Source organism: Pseudophryne corroboree, chromosome 5, assembly GCF_028390025.1.
Source record: "Pseudophryne corroboree isolate aPseCor3 chromosome 5, aPseCor3.hap2, whole genome shotgun sequence".
NCBI lineage: Eukaryota > Metazoa > Chordata > Amphibia > Anura > Myobatrachidae > Pseudophryne > Pseudophryne corroboree.
Window position 1 is genome coordinate 100,980,542 of NC_086448.1, and position 21,494 is coordinate 101,002,035.

The following is a 21,494-nucleotide window of genomic DNA, read 5'->3' on the forward strand; positions in this document are numbered from 1 at the left end:
ATGACTTTTCAAAGCTGCAGCTCGTTGGCGGTTTTGGGCGCAGGATTTAATAGTGCAGTGATACTGAACGCAGAACATTTTCAAACTTAGTAGACATACCCTCATGTCTGCAAGCCTAAAGAATAACACTGCATTCACCATCATGTAGAGGAGAAAAAAATCTACAATTCACCGGTTCCTTCTTAAACGTTTTAAGAAGGGACCGGTGAATTGTAGATTTTTTTCTGTTGAGTGTTGCTCCAATGGTAGTAATTGGCAATGTTTGTGGGGTTAAACTTTTTTTTATCACTATGAAGTTATTGAGATATCTGGATGAACTTTGTTTAACATAATCACTGATCATTATGTGCATGATGTTGTAAATTACAGCTACTTATGCCAACTTTTTTGTTTCTGGAGCTTGTAGATGTCTACATGATGGACAAAATTGAAGCCCGCAGTGTTAAGTTCCTTCATTTGGGTAAGGGTAACAGTGCCCGCCAACTCCATGATGACATGGTGGCTGTTTATGGTGATGAAAATTCATCATAAGACACTGTTGTGAGGTGTAAAAGGGACTTTCAAACTGGACACGTGTCCCTCACAGATGAGCCTTGATCCAGGAGACCCTCAATCACGGATGATCTTGACACGGTGAAGGAAGTGAAGGCTCTTGTCCTTGAAGACAGATGACTAACCATTGAAGTGATCATGAAAGAAGTTGGTCTTAAGGGCCCTACACACTGGCCGATACCCTGTGAAAGATATGAACGATCTCATTCATTAATGAATGAGATACCGTTCATATCTTTCTGTGTGTAGGCACCAACGATGAACGATGTGCAGCCCCGCGCTCATTCATCGCTGGTGCCGGCTCGTTTAAACATGCAAGCCAATACGGTCAATCTCGTCCATATTAGCATGCATTGCTATGGAGCCGGGTGACGGGGGAGTGAAGAAACTTCACTCCCCCCGTCACTACCCCACCCGCCGGCGGGTCGGCCGTATTGGCCGTCGGGCACCTCGCCCGGCAATTGTGAAGTGTGTAGGGCCCATTAGTTATGGAAGTGTGTGGAAGATTATACATGAGCAACTGCACATGTCTAAACTGTCATCACGATGGGTCCCCTACTTGTTGACCCCATTTCACACGTAAACTTGACGTGAACTTTTGCTGCAGATAATGACTCTGTTTGAGCAGGATGAAGAGAATTTCTTTGCACGTCTCATGACTATGGATGAATACTGGGTCTACCTGTATGATCCGGAGAAAAATAAATGAGCAAGGAGTGGAAATACTCCTCCCCCCTTCCCCCTCCCAGAAAGGCTAAGGTGCAGAAATCTGCAGGGAAGGTCATGCTGTCCATTTTTTGGGACTGTTGTTGCGTAATACTAACCAGTTACCTACCGAATGGTAAGACCATCACCAGCGCTTACTACTGCACCCTTCTGCAGAAATTGAGAGATACCATGTAAGAAAAACACCATGGTATGATCAGCAAAGGCATCCATCTCTTAGCTGAAAATGCACTCGCTCGTTCCACCCAAGCATCCGCTGTAGAAACCAACATGTGTGGCTATGAAATTTTGCGCCATCCCCCCTATTTACCTGATCTCGCAACTAGTGATTTCTTCTCTTCCCTGATATGAAGAAGTCGTTTCGGTGCAGGCGGTTTGACAACCCAACTGATGTCATTATGGAAGTGGAACAGTGGTTATCAAGGCAATCACAGGACTTCTATAATGAAGGGTTGCGGAAGGTCGAGAAACGTTGGCAGAAATGTGTGGCTCTGCGGAGGGACTGTGTGGAGAAGACTTAAATTCAACATACAACTTTGACTTTCTATCTCATTCTGTTCATGGTGATAATTGAAACTTTATGATACTCCCTCGTACATAATGTATATAGAGCTCCTGAAACATTTAATGTCTCTCCATTATCTCCATCATCAGTGTCTTTGATGCCAATGTACCACTCCAAGCACAGGTGCTGATGCTGACATGAAACAGTAGCCAGCAGCTTCTTACCTGTGTAGCTGTAGCATAGTTGTCTACCTTTCATTGCTCCTCTCCGCCCCTGTTGCTTCAAAATGCCGCGAATCACGGATCTGTGAGGATTCGCATCATTTTAGCCCCAGTCCCTCTATTCGGACCTGCAATTCACGGTATTCTCTTACCATCCTGCATACTTCACTAGGAAGTTGGTGGGATGTGATAAATCTACCCACTTTTACAGGGGTGCAGGGTATTACCTGGAAAATTGGGAGTCTATCGCACCTTCCCGAAGCCAAGGTAAGTATGAGCTGTAGGCTGCTGCTCTTCCATGTCAGTGATAAGCTGGCAGTGTATCATCTTGACTGTAATGTCACAGCCAAGAACCACACTCCCTGGTATGGGATTACAGGGTGCCATGCCACCTTGTCATCTTGACTAAACACAGCGTGGGTTCTCACTGGCAAGATGAAGCTTCAATTCATATAAAATAGTTAATGTTAAGACCCTTCAGATGCAGAATGAGCTAAATCGATGGGATGTTGGCCTGGGGATATTCATCTGTGGTCTCCACTGTAGCTGCTTATTCACTTGCAGCTGTCAGGAAGATTTCACATTTCTTCATTGCTGAGAGGTAGAGCACTGATTGGATAGCTGCAGCATCCAACCAGTGACCTGCTCTCCAAATACTGTGTCAGCAACATGTGAAATTAGTAAAACTAGTATACAGTCACTATTACTAATTGTGGCTTTCCAGAACATGAAGCCAAGCTCTCCTTCATTGTATATGATATGTTCATCTCTGCTGCTGGTCACTTTCTGCCATGTTTCCCGAGAACCGCCACAGTCATTGCTATCAATCATCAGAAGAGTGATGATAATTCACTGTTGTGCTGTTTGTTATTCGTATTAAGTCTTAATAGAATATGTTTGATAATGAACCCTTACAGTGTGAATGAATGAAGAATCTAGCATTCCTGGTTTGTGGAGATTGGGTACAGGACTGACTGGGCATGTGTCTTGCAGGCTGTCTGATGCGGGTGCCAAGTTCTCAGGTCCGGATACAGATTTGCAATTCAGTTGCCAATTTTTACAGTCCAGAGTCTACAAAAAAGCAGCCTGAAGGTAAAACAGGTGTCTCTTACTGTGTGATGTTTATCAGTAAAGTCCGTTCCACCATTTTATTTCCCAGTAAACCATGAAACCAAGAACCGTGTGTTCACGTTTTATTTGTTTAATAATGTTAGAAAGCATCTAATTTTACAGTGTCATTAATTATGTGGTGTCAGAGTATAACTGTGCCCACAAGAAAAACACCAAAAAGACAACACCGAGGTCTGTCATGCCAAATAGGCAACACAAAAGCTTATCACACCAAAGAGTAACACAAAAGTCTGTCACTCAAATAGACAGTACAATGTCTATCACACAAATATGCAACACAGAAGTCTGTCACGCCACATAGGCAACACAGAAGTCTGTCACCCCATATAGGCAACACTGAAGTCTGTCACACCATATAGACACACTGAAGTCTGTCACACCATATAGACACACTGAAGTCTGTCACACCATATAGACTCACTGAAGTCTGTCACACCATATAGGCAACACTGAAGTCTGTCACACCACAGAAGTCTGTCACACCATATAGGCAACACAGAAGTCTGTCACACCATATAGGCAACACTGAAGTCTGTCACACCATATAGACACACTGAAGTCTGTCACACCATATAGACACACTGAAGTCTGTCACACCATATAGACTCACTGAATTCTGTCACACCATATAGGCAACACTGAAGTCTATCACACCATATAGACACACTGAAGTCTGTTCCACCATATAGGCAACACAGAAGTCTGTCACACCATATAGGCAACACAGAAGTCTGTCACACCATATAGGCAACACAGAAGTCTGTCACACCATATAGGCAACACAGAAGTCTGTCACACCATATAGGCAACACAGAAGTGTGTCACACCATATAGGCAACACAGAAGTCTGTCACACCATATAGGCAACACAGAAGTCTGTCACACCATATAGGCAACACAGAAGTCTGTCACACCATATAGGCAACACAGAAGTCTGTCACACCATATAGGCAACACAGAAGTCTGTCACACCATATAGGTAAAACAGAAGTCTGTCACACCTTATAGGTAACACTGAAGTCTGTCAGACCATATAGGCAACACAGAAGTCTGTAACAACATATAGGTAAAACAGAACACTGTCACACCAAATAGGCAACACAGAAGTCTGTCACACTATATAGGCAACACTGAAGTCTGTCACGCCATATAGGCAACACAGAAGTCTGTCAGGCCATATAGGCAACACAAAAGTCTGTCAGGCCATATAGCCAACACAGTAGTCTGTCAGGCCATATAGGCAACACAGAAGTCTGTCACGCCATTTAGGCAACACAGAAGTCTGTCAGGCCATATAGGCAACACAGAAGTCTGTCACGCCATTTAGGCAACACAGAAGTCTGTCACACCATATAGGCAACACTGAAGTCTGTCACGTCATATAGGCAACACTGAAGTCTGTCACACTATATAGGCAACACAAAGTCTATCACACAAATAGGCAATACTGAAGTGTGTCACACCATATAGGCAATGCTGATATTTATCACACCAATAAGTCAACACATAATTATTGATTAATTGTTGTAGTGTGGTATTTGTCATCACTAATGATCTATTTCAGATGTCTTTCTAATGGCCCTTTTGTTTTTAAAACGACTATATTGTGTTATCTTATCTTGGTCTAATTAGTGTCCTAAGTACAGTACAAGTTCTGAATAATAAATCTGTAACATCAATATTTTGTACACAGGTTTTCAACCAACCAGCGTGATGTACAAGATACAGATGGCTGAAGTGGGGGGTTTGGCGGAGACCCTTGTTTTATCCCTCACAGTAGTAGAGAATCATCTACAGGAGAAGTTAGCACTGCTGAAGGTCCTCCAGCTTCTATCTAGCACCCCTGGTATGTGTACGGCCCCTCCGCACTGAGGACACATTGGGACTGAATTTATTTTGTGTCTCATCTTTGTGTTTGATGCTGTCACATTGCATAAAGTGTTTGTAGAAATGCTGTCAAAGTTACAATAGAGGGCGCAAACTGTGTGCCATTAAATAATTGGTAGCAGCCTGATCTACACCATCACTGAGTGGGTGGATAATCTGATTCTTTTGAAGGGGAAATAATATATCTGTAACCTCTCCCGTCATAAATTTGGCAACACTTCCCTAAATGTTTCTGCACCCCCAGCATCTCTACTGAGTAATCCTATTTACACATGCAGATACCACCATCATTTTGTCCTGCGTATTTCACTATGTTGCTCACTTTTGGCTGCCATATGAGGCATTTAAAGATTTCACTGGATAACAACAGGAAGTCTGCAAACGTGGGTTTAAAGGGACTAGGATGATTTTTTAACATTCTTCTTCAATTGGGAAATTGGTCCGTACACAATACTGTTTCTTATATTTGTTCTAGAACACCTTTATAAATGGTAATTCTTCAGGTTAAAATCCTGTTACCTTTCATGCACCATATTGTTCATATACAGAGAACTGTAAACGTATGGCCCGGGCACAGGCTGCCTGCCGAATCTGCTCCCGCCTCAGTGACCCAGATCCCTCTGGACAGCTGCTTTTCCGTTCTTCCGAAATTTTGTGGAACCTGCTGGAAAATGGTCCTAAGGAAGAAATCATCAATCAGCTCAGCAACATAGAATGTATCTAGTAAGTATTTTCCAGAATCCACATACCAGGTCATGGTGTTCAGACAAATAGCCACAACAAAAACGAAGTTTAACCAAGGCCGCTTTGATAAAGAGGAAATGCTGACGTAGTAGCTGGCCCTGACCTTACAGGATAACATTAGGCTTTCCGGGAAAGTATTTTAGTGGTTGATTACACCAGTTTGTGTCTCCCTCCAGTGGACTGAAAGATTCTTTCATACGCCTGCTCACAAAAGGTTACAGGCACCATGATCGGCAGCTGAGAAACGATCTCCTTGTAATTGCCACCCTGATTGCGGAGAACAGCCGCCCTCCAATGGTTGTAAGTAAAATATGTGCGGACGTAAAATGCATTTAGCATTGAGTGTGGGCTGAGTAGTGTTTATAAAAAGCCAGTCTGTCGTCCAATAGGGACCCATGACATCACTGAGTGTGATTGGCGTGCTCCGTTCTCATGACTATTGCTTTGGTCATGAAGTGATGTCATGAGTTCTTTGTGACATGATTGGCTACACCTTGAGCCAAACAAATTGCTGCTACCACAGCATTTAGGTGGTAGGAGCTCTATAGAATGTTATTGTGAACATAATTGTGTGGTTTACATGGTATAATTTAAATTTAAAAAATGTTTTGCAGGGACCAAGATCATTTCTGTATAGTACAGGGAAGTATCAGTAGTAAAAACACCCAAACGGCAATTCGGTAAGGATTGCAAATTCTGCTAATTAGCAGAATTTGCAATCCTTTTGCTAGCATGCTGGGGTCCGCCCATCGCAGGACAAGGCCACCCAGCATGCTGACCGCCTCCCCCCCTTCAACAAGCAGAAATTGCGAACGCAGAAAAAGAGGATGCCTCCTGCCGGCGCAGCTTTGCTACACCTGCAGGAGGCCCACCGCCATGTTCCCGATCGCGGTGGCTGCGTGTGACGTCATGCAGCCGCTTCGATCATGCCCCCGTTTGCGCCGCACCGCCCCCGCAACACTCAGTGTCTGCCCTGGAAACTGAGTGTTGCTGTCCCACCCCGCCTCTGCCTGATTGACAGGCAGAGGCGATCGTATTTTCTGCGGCCCCCCCCGTAGAAAGTGTGGGCGCAGGTGCAGGACGCCCGCTGCGCATGCGCCCACGGAGCGCTTATAATAATTCTGGTTGGATCGCGACTTGCGATTCAACCTGAATTAGCCCCAATATATGGGAAAAACACAAAACCCAATTTGGCACTGATCTCATTTTTTTAACTGTTTGATCCAGCATGTGACTAAAATATCTTTTCTCTATCGTCCTAGTGGATGCTGGGGTTCCTGAAAGGACCATGGGGAATAGCGGCTCCGCAGGAGACAGGGCACAAAAAGTAAAGCTTTTCCAGATCAGGTGGTGTGCACTGGCTCCTCCCCCTATGACCCTCCTCCAGACTCCAGTTAGATTTTTGTGCCCGGCCGAGAAGGGTGCAATCTAGGTGGCTCTCCTAAAGAGCTGCTTAGAGAAAGTTTAGCTTAGGTTTTTTATTTTACAGTGAGTCCTGCTGGCAACAGGATCACTGCAACGAGGGACTGAGGGGAGAAGAAGTGAACTCACCTGCGTGCAGGATGGATTGGCTACTGGACATTAGCTCCAGAGGGACGATCACAGGTACAGCCTGGATGGTCACCGGAGCCGCGCCGCCGGCCCCCTTGCAGATGCTGAAGTTAGAAGAGGTCCAGAATCGGCGGCTGAAGACTCTGACAGTCTTCTAAAGGTAGCGCACAGCACTGCAGCTGTGCGCCATTTTCCTCTCAGCACACTTCACACGCTGTCACTGAGGGTGCAGGGCGCTGGGGGGGGGCGCCCTGGGAGGCAAATGTAAACCTATATACTGGCTAAAAATACCTCACATATAGCCCCCAGAGGCTATATGGAGATATTTAACCCCTGCCAAACTTCACTAAAGAGCGGGAGACGAGCCCGCCGTAAAAGGGGCGGGGCCTATCTCCTCAGCACACAGCGCCATTTTTTCTCTCACAGAAAGGCTGGAGAGAAGGCTCCCAGGCTCTCCCCTGCACTGCACTACAGAAACAGGGTTTAAACAGAGAGGGGGGGCACAAATTGGCGATATAAATATATATATAAAGATGCTATTAGGGAGAAACACTTATATAAGGTTGTCCCTATGTAATTATAGCGTTTTTTGGTGTGTGCTGGCAAACTCTCCCTCTGTCTCTCCAAAGGGCTAGTGGGGTCCTGTCCTCTGTCAGAGCATTCCAGGTGTGTGTGCTGTGTGTCGGTACGTGTGTGTCGACATGTATGAGGACGATGCTGGAGGAGGCGGAGAAATTGCCTGTAATGGTGATGTCACTCTCTAGGGAGTCGACACCGGAATGGATGGCTTATTTAGGGAATTACGTGAGAATGTCAACACGCTGCAAGGTCGGTTGACGACATGAGACGGCCGACAAACAATTAGTAACGGTCCAGGCGTCTCAGAAACACCGTCAAGGGTTTTTTATAAAAAACGCCCATTTACCTCAGTCGGTCGACACAGACACAGACACGGACACTGAATCCAGTGTCGACGGTGAATAAACAAACGTATTCCGCATTAGGGCCACACGTTAAGGGCAATGAAGGAGCTGTTACATATTTCTGATACTACAAGTACCACAAAAAAGGGTATTATGTGGAAGTGAAAAAACTACCTGTAGTTTTTCCTGAATCAGATAAAATAAAATGAAGTGTGTGATGATGCGTGGGTTTACCCCGATAGCAAATATTGGCGTTATACCTTTTCCCGCCAGAAGTTAGGGCGCGTTGGGAAACACCCATTAGGGTGGATAAGGCGCTCACACGCTTATCAAGTGGCGTTACCGTCTCCAAATACGGCCGCCCTCAAGGAGCCAGCTGATAGGCAGCTGGAAAAATATCCTAAAAAGTATATACACACAGACGGTGGTTATACTGCGACCAGCGATCGCCATCAGCCTGGAGATGCAGTGCTGGGTTGGCTTGGTCGAATTCCCTGACTAAAAATATTTTATTGATATAGAGCATTTAATAGGATGCATTCTATATATATGTATGCGAGATGCACAGAGGGATATTTGCACTCTGGCATCAAGATAAGTGCGTTGTCCATATCTCCCAGAAGATGTCATGGTTACGACAGTGGTCAGGTGATACAGATCCCTTACGGCACATGGAAGTATTGCCGTATAAAGGGAAGGAGTTATTTGGGGTCGGTCCGTCGGACCTGGGGGCCACGGCCACAGCTGGGAAATCCAACCTTTTTACCCCAAGTTACATCTCAGCAGAAAAAGACACTGTCTTTTCAGCCTCAATCCTTCCGTTCCCATGTGGGCAAGCGGGCAAAAGGCCAGTCATATCTGCCCAGACATAGAGGAAAGGGAAGTAGACTGCAGCAGGCAGCCCCTTCCCAGGAAAAGAAGCCCTCCACCAGTGGGGGGGTAGTCTCAAGAGTCTCAGCGCGCAGTGGGATCACTCGCAAGTTGACCCCTAGATCATACAAGTATTATCCCAGGGGTACAGATTGGAGAGTCGAGACATTTTTTCCTCGCAGGTTCCTGAAGCCTGCTTTACCAACGGCTCCCTCCGACAAGGAGGCAGTATTGGAAAAAAATTCACAAGCTGTATTTCCAGCAGGTGATAATCAAAGTACCCCTCCTACAACAAGGAAAAGGGTATTAGTCCTCCACACTATATTGTGGTACTGAAGCCAGACGGCTTGGTGAGACATAGTCTAAATCTGAAATCTTTGAACACTTACATAAAAAGGTTCAAATCAAGATGGAGTCACTCAGAGCAGTGATAGAGAACCGGAAAAAAGGGGACTATATGGTGTCCCTGGACATCAAGGATTACCTCCATGTCCAAATTTGCCCTTCTCAACAAGGGTACCTCTGGTTCGTGATACAGAACTGTCAATATCAGTTTCAGACGCTGCCGTTGAATTATCCACGGCACCCCGGGCCTTTACCAAGGTAATGGCCGAAAAGATGATTCTTAAAAGAAGAAAGGCATCTAAATTATCCCTTACTTGGACGATATCCTGAAAGGGACAAGTTTCCAGAGAACAGTTGGAGGTCGGAAAAGAACTATCTAAAGTAGTTCTACGACAGCACGAGTGGATTCTAAATATTCCAAAAATCGCAGCTGTTTTCCGATGATACGTCTGCTGTTCCTAGGAATGATTCTGGGCATAGTCCAGAAAGAGGTATTTCTCCTGGAGGGGAAAGCCAGGGAGTTATCCGACCTAGTCAGAAACCTCCTAAATCCAGGCCAAGTATCAGTGCATCAATGCACAGGAGTCCTGGGAAAAATGGTGGCTTCTTACGAAGCGATTCCATTCGGCGGATCTCACGCAAAAACTTTTCAGGGGGATTTGCTGGACGAATGGTCCGGATCGCATCTTCAGATGCATCAGCGGATAACCCTGTCTCCAAGGACAAGGGTGTCTCTTCTGTGGGGGCTGCAGAGTGCTCATCTTCTAGAGGGCAGCACATTCAGCATTCAGGACTGTGTTCTGGTGACCACGGATGCCAGCCTGAGAGGCTGGGGAACAGTCACACAAGGAAGAAATTTCCAAGGAAGTGTGGTCAAGTCTGGAGATTTCTCTCCACATGAATATACTGGAGCTAAGGGCAATTTACGATGCTCTGAGCCTAGGAAGACCTCTGCTTCAAAGTCAACCGGTGCTGATCCAGTAGGACATCATCATGGCAGTCGCCCACGTAAACAGACGGGGCGGCACAAGAAGCAGGAGGGCAATGACAGCAAGGATTCTTCGCTGGGCGAAAGATCATGTGATAACACTGTCAGCAGTGTTCATTCCGGGAGTGGACAACTAGGAAGATTTCCTCAGCATAAATGAATTCCACCCGGAAAAGTGGGAACTTCATCTGGAAGTTTCCACATGTTTGTAAACCGTTGGGAAAGACCAAAGGTGGTTATGATGGCGTCCCACATGAAGCGCCAGGTCTAGAGACCCTCAGGCAATAGCTGGGACGCTCTGGTAACACCGTGGGTGTACCAGTCGGTGTATGTGTTCCCTCCTCTGCCTTTCATACCCAGTGTATGGAGAATGATAGGAAGGAGAGGAGTAAGAACTATACTCGTGGTTCCGGTTTGGGCCAAGAAGAACTTGGTACCCGGAACTTCAAGAGATACTAGAAAGGATCTTGATTCAGCAAGAATCATGTCTGTTCCATGACTTACCGCAGCTGCGTTGACGCCAGGGCGGGTGAACGCCGGATCCTAAGGGAAAAAGGCATTCCGGAAGAGGTCATCCCTACCCTGGTCAGAGCCAGGAAGGAGGTGACCGCACAACATTATCACCGCTTAGGTGAAAATATGTTCCATGGTGTGAGGCCAGGAAGGCTCCACGGAAGAATTTCAACTAGGTTAATTCCTACATTTCCTGCAAGCAGGAGTGTATATGGGTCTCAAATTGGGGTCCATTAAGGTTCAAATTTCGACCGGTCGATTTTCTTCCAGAAAGAAATTGGCTTCAGTTCCTGAGGTCCAGAAGTTGTTAAGGGAGTACTGCATATACAACCCCTTTTTGATGTCTCCAGTGGCACTGGGCGATCTCAACGTAGTTTGGGATTCCTAAAATCACATTGTTTTACACAACTCAAATCTGTGGATTTGATATATCTCACATGGAAAGTGACCATGCTGTTGGTCCTGGCCTCGGCCAGGCGAGTGTCAGAATTGGCGGCTTTATCTCACAAAGCCATATCTGATTGTCCATTCGGACAGAGCAAAGCTGTGGACTCGTCCCCAGTTTCTCCCTAAGGTGGTGTCAGCGTTTCACCTGAACCAGCTTATTGTGGTGCCTGCGGCTACTAGGGACTTGGAGGACTCCAAGTTGCTGGATGTTGTCAGGGCCCTGAAAATATAGTTTCCAGGTCGGCTGGAGTCAGGAAATCTGACTTGCTGTTTATCCTGTATGCACCCAACAAGCTGGGTGCTCCTGCTTCTAAGCAGACTATTGCTCGTTGGATTTGTAGTACAATTCAGCTTGCTCATTCTGTGGCAGGCTTGCCACAGCAAAAAATATGTAAATGCCCATTCCACAAGGAAGGTGGGCTCATCTTGGGCGGCTGCCCGAGGGGTCTCGGCATTACAACTCTGCCGAGCAGCTACGTGGTCGGGGGAGAACACGTTTGTAAAATTTTACAAATTTGATACCCTGGCAAAAGAGGACCTGGAGTTCTCTCATTCGGTGCTGCAGAGTCATCCGCACTCTCCCGCCCGTTTGGGAGCTTTGGTATAATCCCCATGGTCCTTTCAGGAACCCCAGCATCCACTAGGACGATAGAGAAAATAAGAATTTACTTACCGATAATTCTATTTCTCGGAGTCCGTAGTGGATGCTGGGCGCCCATCCCAAGTGCGGATTATTCTGCAATACTTGTACATAGTTATTGTTACAAAAATCGGGTTATTGTTGTAGGAAGCCGTCTTTCAGAGGCTCCTTTTGTTATCATACTGTTAACTGGGTTTAGATCACAAGTTGTACGGTGTGATTGGTGTGGCTGGTATGAGTCTTACCCGGGATTCAAAATCCTCCCTTATTGTGTACGCTCGTCCGGGCACAGTACCTAACTGGAGTCTGGAGGAGGGTCATAGGGGGAGGAGCCAGTGCACACCACCTGATCTGGAAAAGCTTTACTTTTTGTGCCCTGTCTCCTGCGGAGCCGCTATTCCCCATGGTCCTTTCAGGAACCCCAGCATCCACTACGGACTCCGAGAAATAGAATTATCGGTAAGTAAATTCTTATTATTAATGGGCTGCTTTGTAGATTTGCACTAATACTGAGCAAAAGAACCTTGATCTACAGCATACCACACATCCAATTGGAAAATCACTGTTCCCGGGTGTGGTGCATGGTATTCTGATAGAAAATACAGGAATATGTAACTAAACATCACAGTCATAGGACTGATTGACTTGCATTAGAATATGTTGGGACCTTGAAAGCGGTGTCAGTTCCATGAAAGTTTGAAATAAGGGAACATAAAAGGAATTTATCAGCCAATCTGTTATAAGTGGAAGACGCACCTATGTGTGAAAGATGTTTTCTCCTCATGAGTATTGTTTGATGATGTCATGCAGGCAGTCAGACACTGGGTGGCAGTATTGCATTGAAGTGTTTGAATGATGCAATTTTTAGTTTTATTTTATTTATTATTTATTTATTAACGGTTTCGTATATAGGGCAGCAAATTCCATTGCGCTTTACAAATCCAGTAATCCATATGCAATTGTTTCCTTTTTATACCACCAGCTTAAAACTTGGTTCAGAGCCGGCATTATAGCAATAGAAGCATTATAAATGAAGTGATTTATAATGGAAGTAACATGTTAATGTGCATTTGTGCTAAGAATATAGTCCTGCAATCTTGTTTTGTACTGTATAGGCCCCCATACACTACAACGATATGTCCTGAGGCTGAAGTCTGAGGCGATTTCCCTTGAACTCTCCCGGGATCTTCCTGGGAGTGGTTCCATACGATTCCATACGATTTGGTACATTTGGCATACAATATATTGTATGCGATCCCAGCCATGCCTGCGGGAACCGACATATCACGAGTGCAGCACTAACTATCTAGGGGAGCCGATCCGACCCTCACGGGAACGCGCATTGGATCAGAAACACATCCAAAATGCCCGATTTCACCTGATATATCGCCCCGAATGCCCGAAATTGGATGAAATCGGGCATTATCGTTCTAGTGTATGGGGCCCTTTAGTCACTGTTCATATGGTTTCTTTTATGTGCAGTACTCTGTAAGGAGCTGCAGACCCCTTTTGGCGCCATATAAATAAAGGACAATGATAATAATAAAGTACAGCCTTCTCTGAAGTCATCACCTTCTGGCACAGGATCCTTGTCATTTATCATTAGATGTTTCTGTTTCACTGCCAAGATTATATTATATTAAATATCGTTTATATTATTATTATTATTATTATGTTGTTGTCTTCCAATGACATATAACATAGTGTGGTCAATCCTATTATGTGCGAGTTGCAGAATGCGAGTTTCTGCCAAATTGCATCATATTGCAATCCAGTTAGAAACTCCCATTGAACCAGGCAGAGAAAAGTCTAATTTTCCCGTTCGCACCCCCCTGAGGGTAAGAGATGGTAGGGAAAATCCTTATTTTAAATTTAAGGGGGATATCCTATTAGCCCCGGTAAAACATTGGGTGCGAAAAACGTATGTTTTTCATGATTTTTCCCAATGTTTCACCGACTTTTTTTTTTTTTTATCCAGGCTATCCAGATTGATCGCCTGTAAAAAAAAAATGCCCTTTCTCCTGAAAACACACATGTTCACTGAAACCTGTGTGTTTTCAGTAGAAACAGCCCCGTTTTCACACAAAAACGGGGCTGTTTCTGGGGATTTGGCCTATGACCGCGGACAACCTGCAACGTCCCATGCCCACTGCAGCAGCAGCAGGCTGGGACTGCAGACATGGTGCCGCGGTCCGGAAGCTGCCATTCGGCGCAGTGACCCCCGGCGGGGATGCCGGGGCATCGCCATGACCGCATCCACCCCTCTCCTCCGCCCCCGGCAGCGGTCACATGATGGGGGTGCGCCCATGTGACCGAGGGGAACCAGAGGAACAGCACTGCATCGGGAGCTGTCAGCAGCCGGCACCCGGTGCAGCATCAGCTAGCCCCCGATAAGCCACTGCTCGTGCTGCCTTATCAGGGGTAATAGGATAGCCCCCGGCGGGACAATTAGTCCCGGTAAATTATCGGGGCTAACTGGATATCCCCCTAAAATGTCCCCACCCCCCTGCGAGTACAGCTAATTTGAATTTTTAATTGGATTGGAGAATTCTCGGGAGCGCACATTCATGCAGATGTCTGTGAGTTTCATGAAACAACCCACACCTAATTTGATTGACTCCTAATGTGATAAAATAAATATACACGTGTAGCATGTCTGGTCATTTTTGTATAACATTATACATTATTGTTTTTACTGTAAACATAGAGGGGTCAGATCTGGTGAGATTCGGCCATGAGGGGGGCGAGTTACCATTGAATTGACCCCAAAGAGAGAGAGATTTCTCTTTCTTCCTAGAGAATGCTGTGGTCCACATTAGTACCATGGGGTATAGACGGGTCCACTAGGAGCCACTGGCACTTTAAGAGTTTAATAGTGTGGGCTGGCTCCTCCCTCTATGCCCCTCCTACCAGACTCAGTTTAGAAAATGTGCCCGGAGGAGCCGGTCACAGCTAGGGGAGCTCCATAGGAGTTTTTCTAGTTTTTTTATTTTTCTTAGAGTGAGGCACAGGGAGGCTGCTGGCAACAGCCTCCCTGCTTCGTGGGACTTAGGAGGGAGTAGTGTCCAACCCTGAGAGGTTAATGGCCACTATCTCCGCTGACAGGACACTGAGCTCCTATCGTTAGCTGCCCGAGGCGACCGCTCACTCCCACAGCATGCCGCCGCCCCCTAACAGAACCAGAAGATTCCTCAGAGCGGACCCAGTGGATTCCAGCGCCATTTTCTCCCTGCAGATACAACTACAGAGACGCTGACTGGGAGTGCTGTCCCTCCACACGACTCCAACTATCCTGTGCGGTACCTGGGGGTTGTAGAAGGAAGGGGGGCGGGCTGAGCCTGTAAATTACTGTGTAGTCTATTAAGGGTACACAGTCAGCGCCAGGTATTTTGTTTACAACTGCCTAATTAAGCGCTGTGTGTGTGCTGGTTCCAAGCTCTGTGTTCCTCTGAAGGTACTTGGGGGGGAAACTGTGTCTGACTTTCCCTGTGTATGTGCGTGGGTGTATATTCTCTCACATAGGGGGTCATTCCGAGTTGTTCGCTCGCTAGCAGATTTTAGCAGCATTGCACACGCTAGGCCGCCGGCCTCTGGGAGTGTATTTTAGCTTAGCAGAATTGCGAACGAAAGATTAGCAGAATTGCGAATAGAAAATTCTTAGCAGTTTCTGAGTAGCTCGAGACTTACTCCTACACTGCGATCAGCTCAGGCCGTTTCGTTCCTGGTTTGACGTCACAAACACGCCCTGCGTTCGGCCAGCCACTCCCCCGTTTCTCCAAACACTCCCGCGTTTTATCCTGGCACGCCTGCGTTTTTCCGCACACTCCCAGAAAACGGCCAGTTTCCGCCCAGAAACACCCACTTCCTGTCAATCACACTCCGATCACTTCAACGATGGAAATTCTTCGGTCGGACGTGAGTAAATCTACTAAGTTTTGTGCTAAAATACTTAGCGCATGCGCACTGCGTACCATGCGCATGCGCATTTTCGCCTTAATCGCTCCGTTGCGAAAATCGGCAACGAGCGAACAACTCGGAATGACCCCCATAGCCATGTCCAGGGACTCTGTGTCTTATGCTGCAGAGGAAGTTTCTTCTCCAGAGGAATCCATTCCCTGTACCCAGGAATGTAATGTCTTGTCTCAGGCTTCTATCTCTGAGCCAGGATGGCTGACTTCAATTGAGGGAATGATCTCTCAGATTGCTACTAGGGTGGCTCATACTGAGTCTGAATCTCAGGTTTTAAAGAATTCTATGGCAGTTTGGTCAGGTTCTGTACCTATTCCTTCTAAAGCCCCTAGCATATACCCAAAGAAATGTGCGCTTGCCCAGATTATGCAAGCCGACACGGATACCGACTCTGATACAGTAGACGGTGATGGGGATGTGCTGAGGGGGGAGGCATCCCTTGCAAAGGGGGTGCAGCTCATGATTGAGGCCATTAGAGATGTATTAAACATTACTGACACACCACCTGAACAGGTTGAGGAGGCTTACTTCGCAGACAATTGAAAGCCTTGCTAACCTTCCCTGCGTCTAAAGAATTAAAACGCTCTATTTGAAAAATCCTGGGAAACCCCGGAGAAAAAATTCCAGATTCCCAAGAGGGTTCTGGTTGCTTTTCCCTTCCCTGAGGAGGATAGAAGAAAATGGGAAAACCCACCCATAGTTGACGCATCTGTCTCCAGACTGTCAAAAAAGGTGGTTTTACCTGTCCCTGGATCTACCGCGTTAAAAGAACCGGCTAATCGTAAAATTGACACTACTCTCGAATCCATATACACTGCTTCAGGGGTGGCGTTAAGGCCTACTATTGCCTGAGCATGGATTTCTAAAGCTATAGTAAAGTGGTCAGGCACGTTACTAGAAGACTTAGATACAATGGATAGAAGTGACATTGAACTGTTTTTACGTAACATACAGGATTCTGCGGGTTTCATGGTGGAGTCCATGAAGGACCTGGGTACGCTGAATGCAAGGATATCTTCCATGTAGGTCTCAGCTCGCAGGGGACTCTGGCTACGCCAATAGTCTGCAGACGCGGAATCCAGGCGAAGTGTGGAGAACCTACCCTTCACAGGTCAGGCTCTATTTGGGGAAGTGTTGGATGCGTGGATTTCCACGACTACCGCGGGTAAGTCACCTTTTCTTCCCTCAGCTGCTCCTTCTACGAAGAAACCCTTTTCTTCCTCGGCATCGCAGTCCTTTCGGACCGCTAAGATGAAAAAGTCCAAGCCTCCTACCACTTTCTTTAGAGGTGGTTGGGTAAATTCCAAGAAGCCTGCTCCTGCAGGCTCCAAGGACCAGAAGCCTGCTTCTGGTTCCTCAAAATCCTCAGCATGACAGTGGACCGCACAGCCTGGAGAACGGGTTGGTGGGTGTGAGACTCAGACGTTTCAGCCATGTCTGGGTGTTGTCCGGCCTGGATCCCTGGGTACAGGATATTGTGTCCCAGGGGTACAGACTGGAGTTTCAAGAACTCCCGCCTCACCGATTCTTCAAATCAGGCTTGCCAGCTTTACTGACAGACAGGGCTATCCTACAGGAAGCCATCCAAAAATTGGAAAAGTCAGAGGTCATTGTTCCAGTTCCACCTCATATGCAACACATGTACTTTTCAAACCTTTTCGTGGTACTGAAACCGGATGGTTCGGTCAGACCAATTTTGAACTTGAAATCGTTAAACCCTTATTTTAGGGAGTTCAAATTGAAAATGGAGTCTCTGAGAGCGGTGATCTCAGGTCTGGAGGAGGGAGAGTTTCTGGTATCCCTGGATATCAAGGATGCGTACCTCCACATCCCGATTTGGCTGCCGCATCAGGCTTATCTCATATTTGCACTGGTAGACAGTCACTATCAGTTTCAGGCACTGCCATTCGGGCTCTCCACAGCACCGAGGGTGTTCACCAAGGTGATGGCAGAGATGATGGTTCTCCTGCGCAGACACGGAGTGAACATAATTCCATATCTGGACGATCTGCTGATAAAGGCATTGTCCAGGGAGAGGCTATTGCAGTCCATTTCTCTCACAACTCGTCTGCTCAGGGAACATGGTTGGATCCTGAACCTTCCAAAGTCACATTTGGAGCCGACGAGGAGATTGTCTTTCCTGGGGATGATCCTAGACACGGAAATGCAGAGAGTGTTTCTACTGGTGGAGAAAGCGTTGGTGATACAATCGATGGTCCGGGATCTCTTGATGCCTGCCCGAGTATCGGTTCATCAATGCATTCGCCTTCTGGGAATGATGGTTGCCTCCTACGAGGCTCTACAGTACGGCAGATTTCATGCTCGATCCTTCCAACTGGACCTCCTAAACAAGTGGTCGGGTTCTCATCTACATATGCACCAGAGGATTTGTCTGTCGCCGAAAGCAAGGATTTCACTCCTCTGGTGGCTGCAAATGCCTCACCTTCTGGAGGGCCGCAGGTTCGGGATTCAGGACTGGATCCTTATAACCACGGATGCAAGTCTCAGGGAATGGGGCGCAGTCACTCGAGGGGAAACATTCCAAGGAAGGTGGTCAAGTCTGGAATCCAGTCTTCCAATAAACATTCTGGAGCTAAGAGCCGTGTACAACGGTCTTCTCCAAGCGGCACATCTTCTGTGAGATCAGGCCATTCAAGTGCAGTCGGACAATGTAACGACGGAGGCCTACATAAACCAACAGGGGGGAACGAAGAGCAGAGCTGCAATGTCGGAGGTAACAAGAATCATCCTCTGGGCAGAAAAGCACGCGTTGGTGCTGTCAACAATTTTCATTCCGAGAATGGACAACTGGGAAGCAGACTTCCCAGCAGACACGATCTCCATCCAGGAGAGTGGGGCCTCCATCCGGAGGTGTTCACGGAGGTGACAAATCTTTGGGGTGTACCTCAAATAGACATGATGGCCTTCCGTCTCAACAAGAAGCTTCGGAGGTATTGTTCCAGGTCAAGAGACCCGCAAGCAGTGGCTGTGGATGCTCTGGTGACTCCGTGGGTGTTCCAGTCAGTGTACGTATTCCCTCCACTTCCACTCATTCCAAGGATCCTAAAGCTCATAAGGAGAACAAGCGTTCAGGCAATCCTCATTGCTCCGGATTGGCCAAGAAGGGCTTGGTACGTTGGCCTTCTGGGTTTACTGCTGGAAGATCCGAGGCCTCTCCCTCTTCGGGAGGACCTGCTGCAACAGGGGCCGTTCGCCTATCAAGACTTACCGCGGCTACGTTTGACGGCATGGAGGTTGGATGCCAGATACTAGCTCGGAAGGGCATTCCGAACAGGGTTATTCCTACCCTGATACAGGCTAGGAGAGGAGTAACGTCTAAACATTACCATCGCATTTTGAAAAAGTATGTATCGTGGTGTGACTCCAAGAAGTTTCCTATGTTGGAGTTTCAACTGGGACGATTTCTCCTCTTCCTACAAGCAGGTGTGGATATGGGCCTGAGGTTGGGATCCGTAAAGGTCCAGATTTCGGCCTTATCCATTTTCTTCCAGAAACAGCTGGCTTCCCTCCCTGAGGTTCAGACTTTCTTGAACGGGGTTCTGCACATCCAGCCTCCCTTTGTGCCGCCTACGGCGCCCTGGGATCTTAACGTGGTGTTGCAGTTCCTCCAATCGGATTGGTTCAAGCCTCTGCAGGAGGTTGAGGTCAAGTTTCTCACGTGGAAGGTTGTCACTTTGTTGGCCTTAGCTTCTGCTAGACGTGTGTCGGAGTTGGGGGCTTTGTCTTGTAAAAGTCCCTACTTGATCTTCCATGAAGATAGAGCTGAGCTCCGGACACGTCAGCAGTTCTTCCAAAGGTTGTGTTGGCTTTTCATATCAATCAACCATTGTGGTGCCAGTTGCTACTGACTCCTCAATTCCATCAAAGTCCTTGGATGTTGTAAGGGCTCTGGAAATTTATGTGAAGAGGACTGCTCGTCACAGAAAATTGGACTCTGTTTGTCCTGTATGATCCTAAGAAAATTGGGAGTCCTGCTTCTAAGCAGACGATCTCTCGCTGGATCAGGTTCACTATCCAGAATGTGTATTCTATGGCAGGATTGCCGTGTCCAAAATCTGTTAAGGCCCACTCTACTCGTAAAGTGGGTATTTCCTGGGCGGCTGCCCGGGGTGTCTTGGCTTTACAGCTTTGCCGAGCGGCTACTTGGTCTGGGTCGAACATGATTGCTAAGTTCTACAAGTTCGATACTGTGGCCTCTGAGGACCTAAAATTTGGTCAATCAGTTCTGCAGCAGCCTCCGTGCTCTCCCTCCCGTACTGGGAGCTTTGGTACATCCCAATGGTACTAATGTGGACCCCAGCATCCTCTAGGACAGTTGTTCCCAAACTTTTTTTGCATTATGGCGCCCTAGAGTATCAGAATTTTTTTCACGGCACCCCTAGGACAAAAATTTCTTATTGAGAAATTTAGAAAGAAATATTAAATTAAGTATATTGTGTTTATATGTCATCCTTAGGCTCAGTTGTGTGGTGAGAAACAAGATTTGCTTCTGTTTGTCCCCATTTCTCTGACGTCCTAAGTGGATGCTGGGGACTCCGTCAGGACCATGGGGATTAGCGGCTCCGCAGGAGACGGGGCACAAAACTAAAGCTTTAGGATCAGGTGGTGTGTACTGGCTCCTCCCCCTATGACCCTCCTCCAAGCCTCAGTTAGGTTTTTGTGCCCGTCCGAGCAGGGTGCAATCTAGGTGGCTCTCTTAAGGAGCTGCTTAGAAAAAGTTTTTAGGTTTCTTATTTTCAGTGAGTCCTGCTGGCAACAGGCTCACTGCATCGAGGGACTTAGGGGAGAGAAGTTCAACTCACCTGCGTGCAGGATGGATTGGCTTCTTAGGCTACTGGACACCATTAGCTCCAGAGGGAGTCGGAACACAGGTCTCACCCTGGGGTTCGTCCCGGAGCCGCGCCGCCGACCCCCCTTGCAGATGCTGAAGATTGAAGGTCCAGAAACCGGCGGCAGAAGGCTTTTCAGTCTTCATGAAGGTAGCGCACAGCACTGCAGCTGTGCGCCATTGTTGTCACACACTTCACACCAACGGTCACGGAGGGTGCAGGGCGTTGCTGGGGGCGCCCTGGGCAGCAATGTATAATACCTTATTCTGGCTAAAAATACATCACATATAGCCCCTGGAGGCTATATGGATGTATTTAACCCCTGCCAGGTCTCAGAAAAACGGGAGAAGAAGCCCGCCGAAAAGGGGGCGGGGCCTATTCTCCTCAGCACACAGCGCCATTTTCCCTCACAGAAAGGCTGGTGGGAAGGCTCCCAGGCTCTCCCCTGCACTGCACTACAGAAACAGGGTTAAAACAGAGAGGGGGGGCACTTATTTGGCGATATGTATATATATATTAAAATGCTATAAGGGAAAAACACTTATATAAAGGTTGTCCCTGTATAATATAGCGTTTTTGGTGTGTGCTGGCAAACTCTCCCTCTGTCTCCCCAAAGGGCTAGTGGGGTCCTG

The 21,494-nt window shown here is 47.1% G+C and overlaps 1 protein-coding gene across 4 annotated transcripts in view; it reads left to right on the forward strand.

The window, feature by feature from the left end:
* CFAP69 (cilia and flagella associated protein 69) overlaps positions 1 to 21,494 on the forward strand; it is a 225,618-nt gene that overhangs the window by 88,413 nt on the left and 115,711 nt on the right. For all 4 annotated transcript variants that reach the window (XM_063921509.1, XM_063921510.1, XM_063921508.1 and 1 more), the window contains 4 exons: positions 2,998 to 3,096; positions 4,829 to 4,981; positions 5,571 to 5,745; positions 5,943 to 6,066. In XM_063921509.1, coding sequence (XP_063777579.1) covers positions 2,998 to 3,096; positions 4,829 to 4,981; positions 5,571 to 5,745; positions 5,943 to 6,066 — 551 coding nt within the window. The remainder of the gene's footprint in view (positions 1 to 2,997; positions 3,097 to 4,828; positions 4,982 to 5,570; positions 5,746 to 5,942; positions 6,067 to 21,494) is intronic.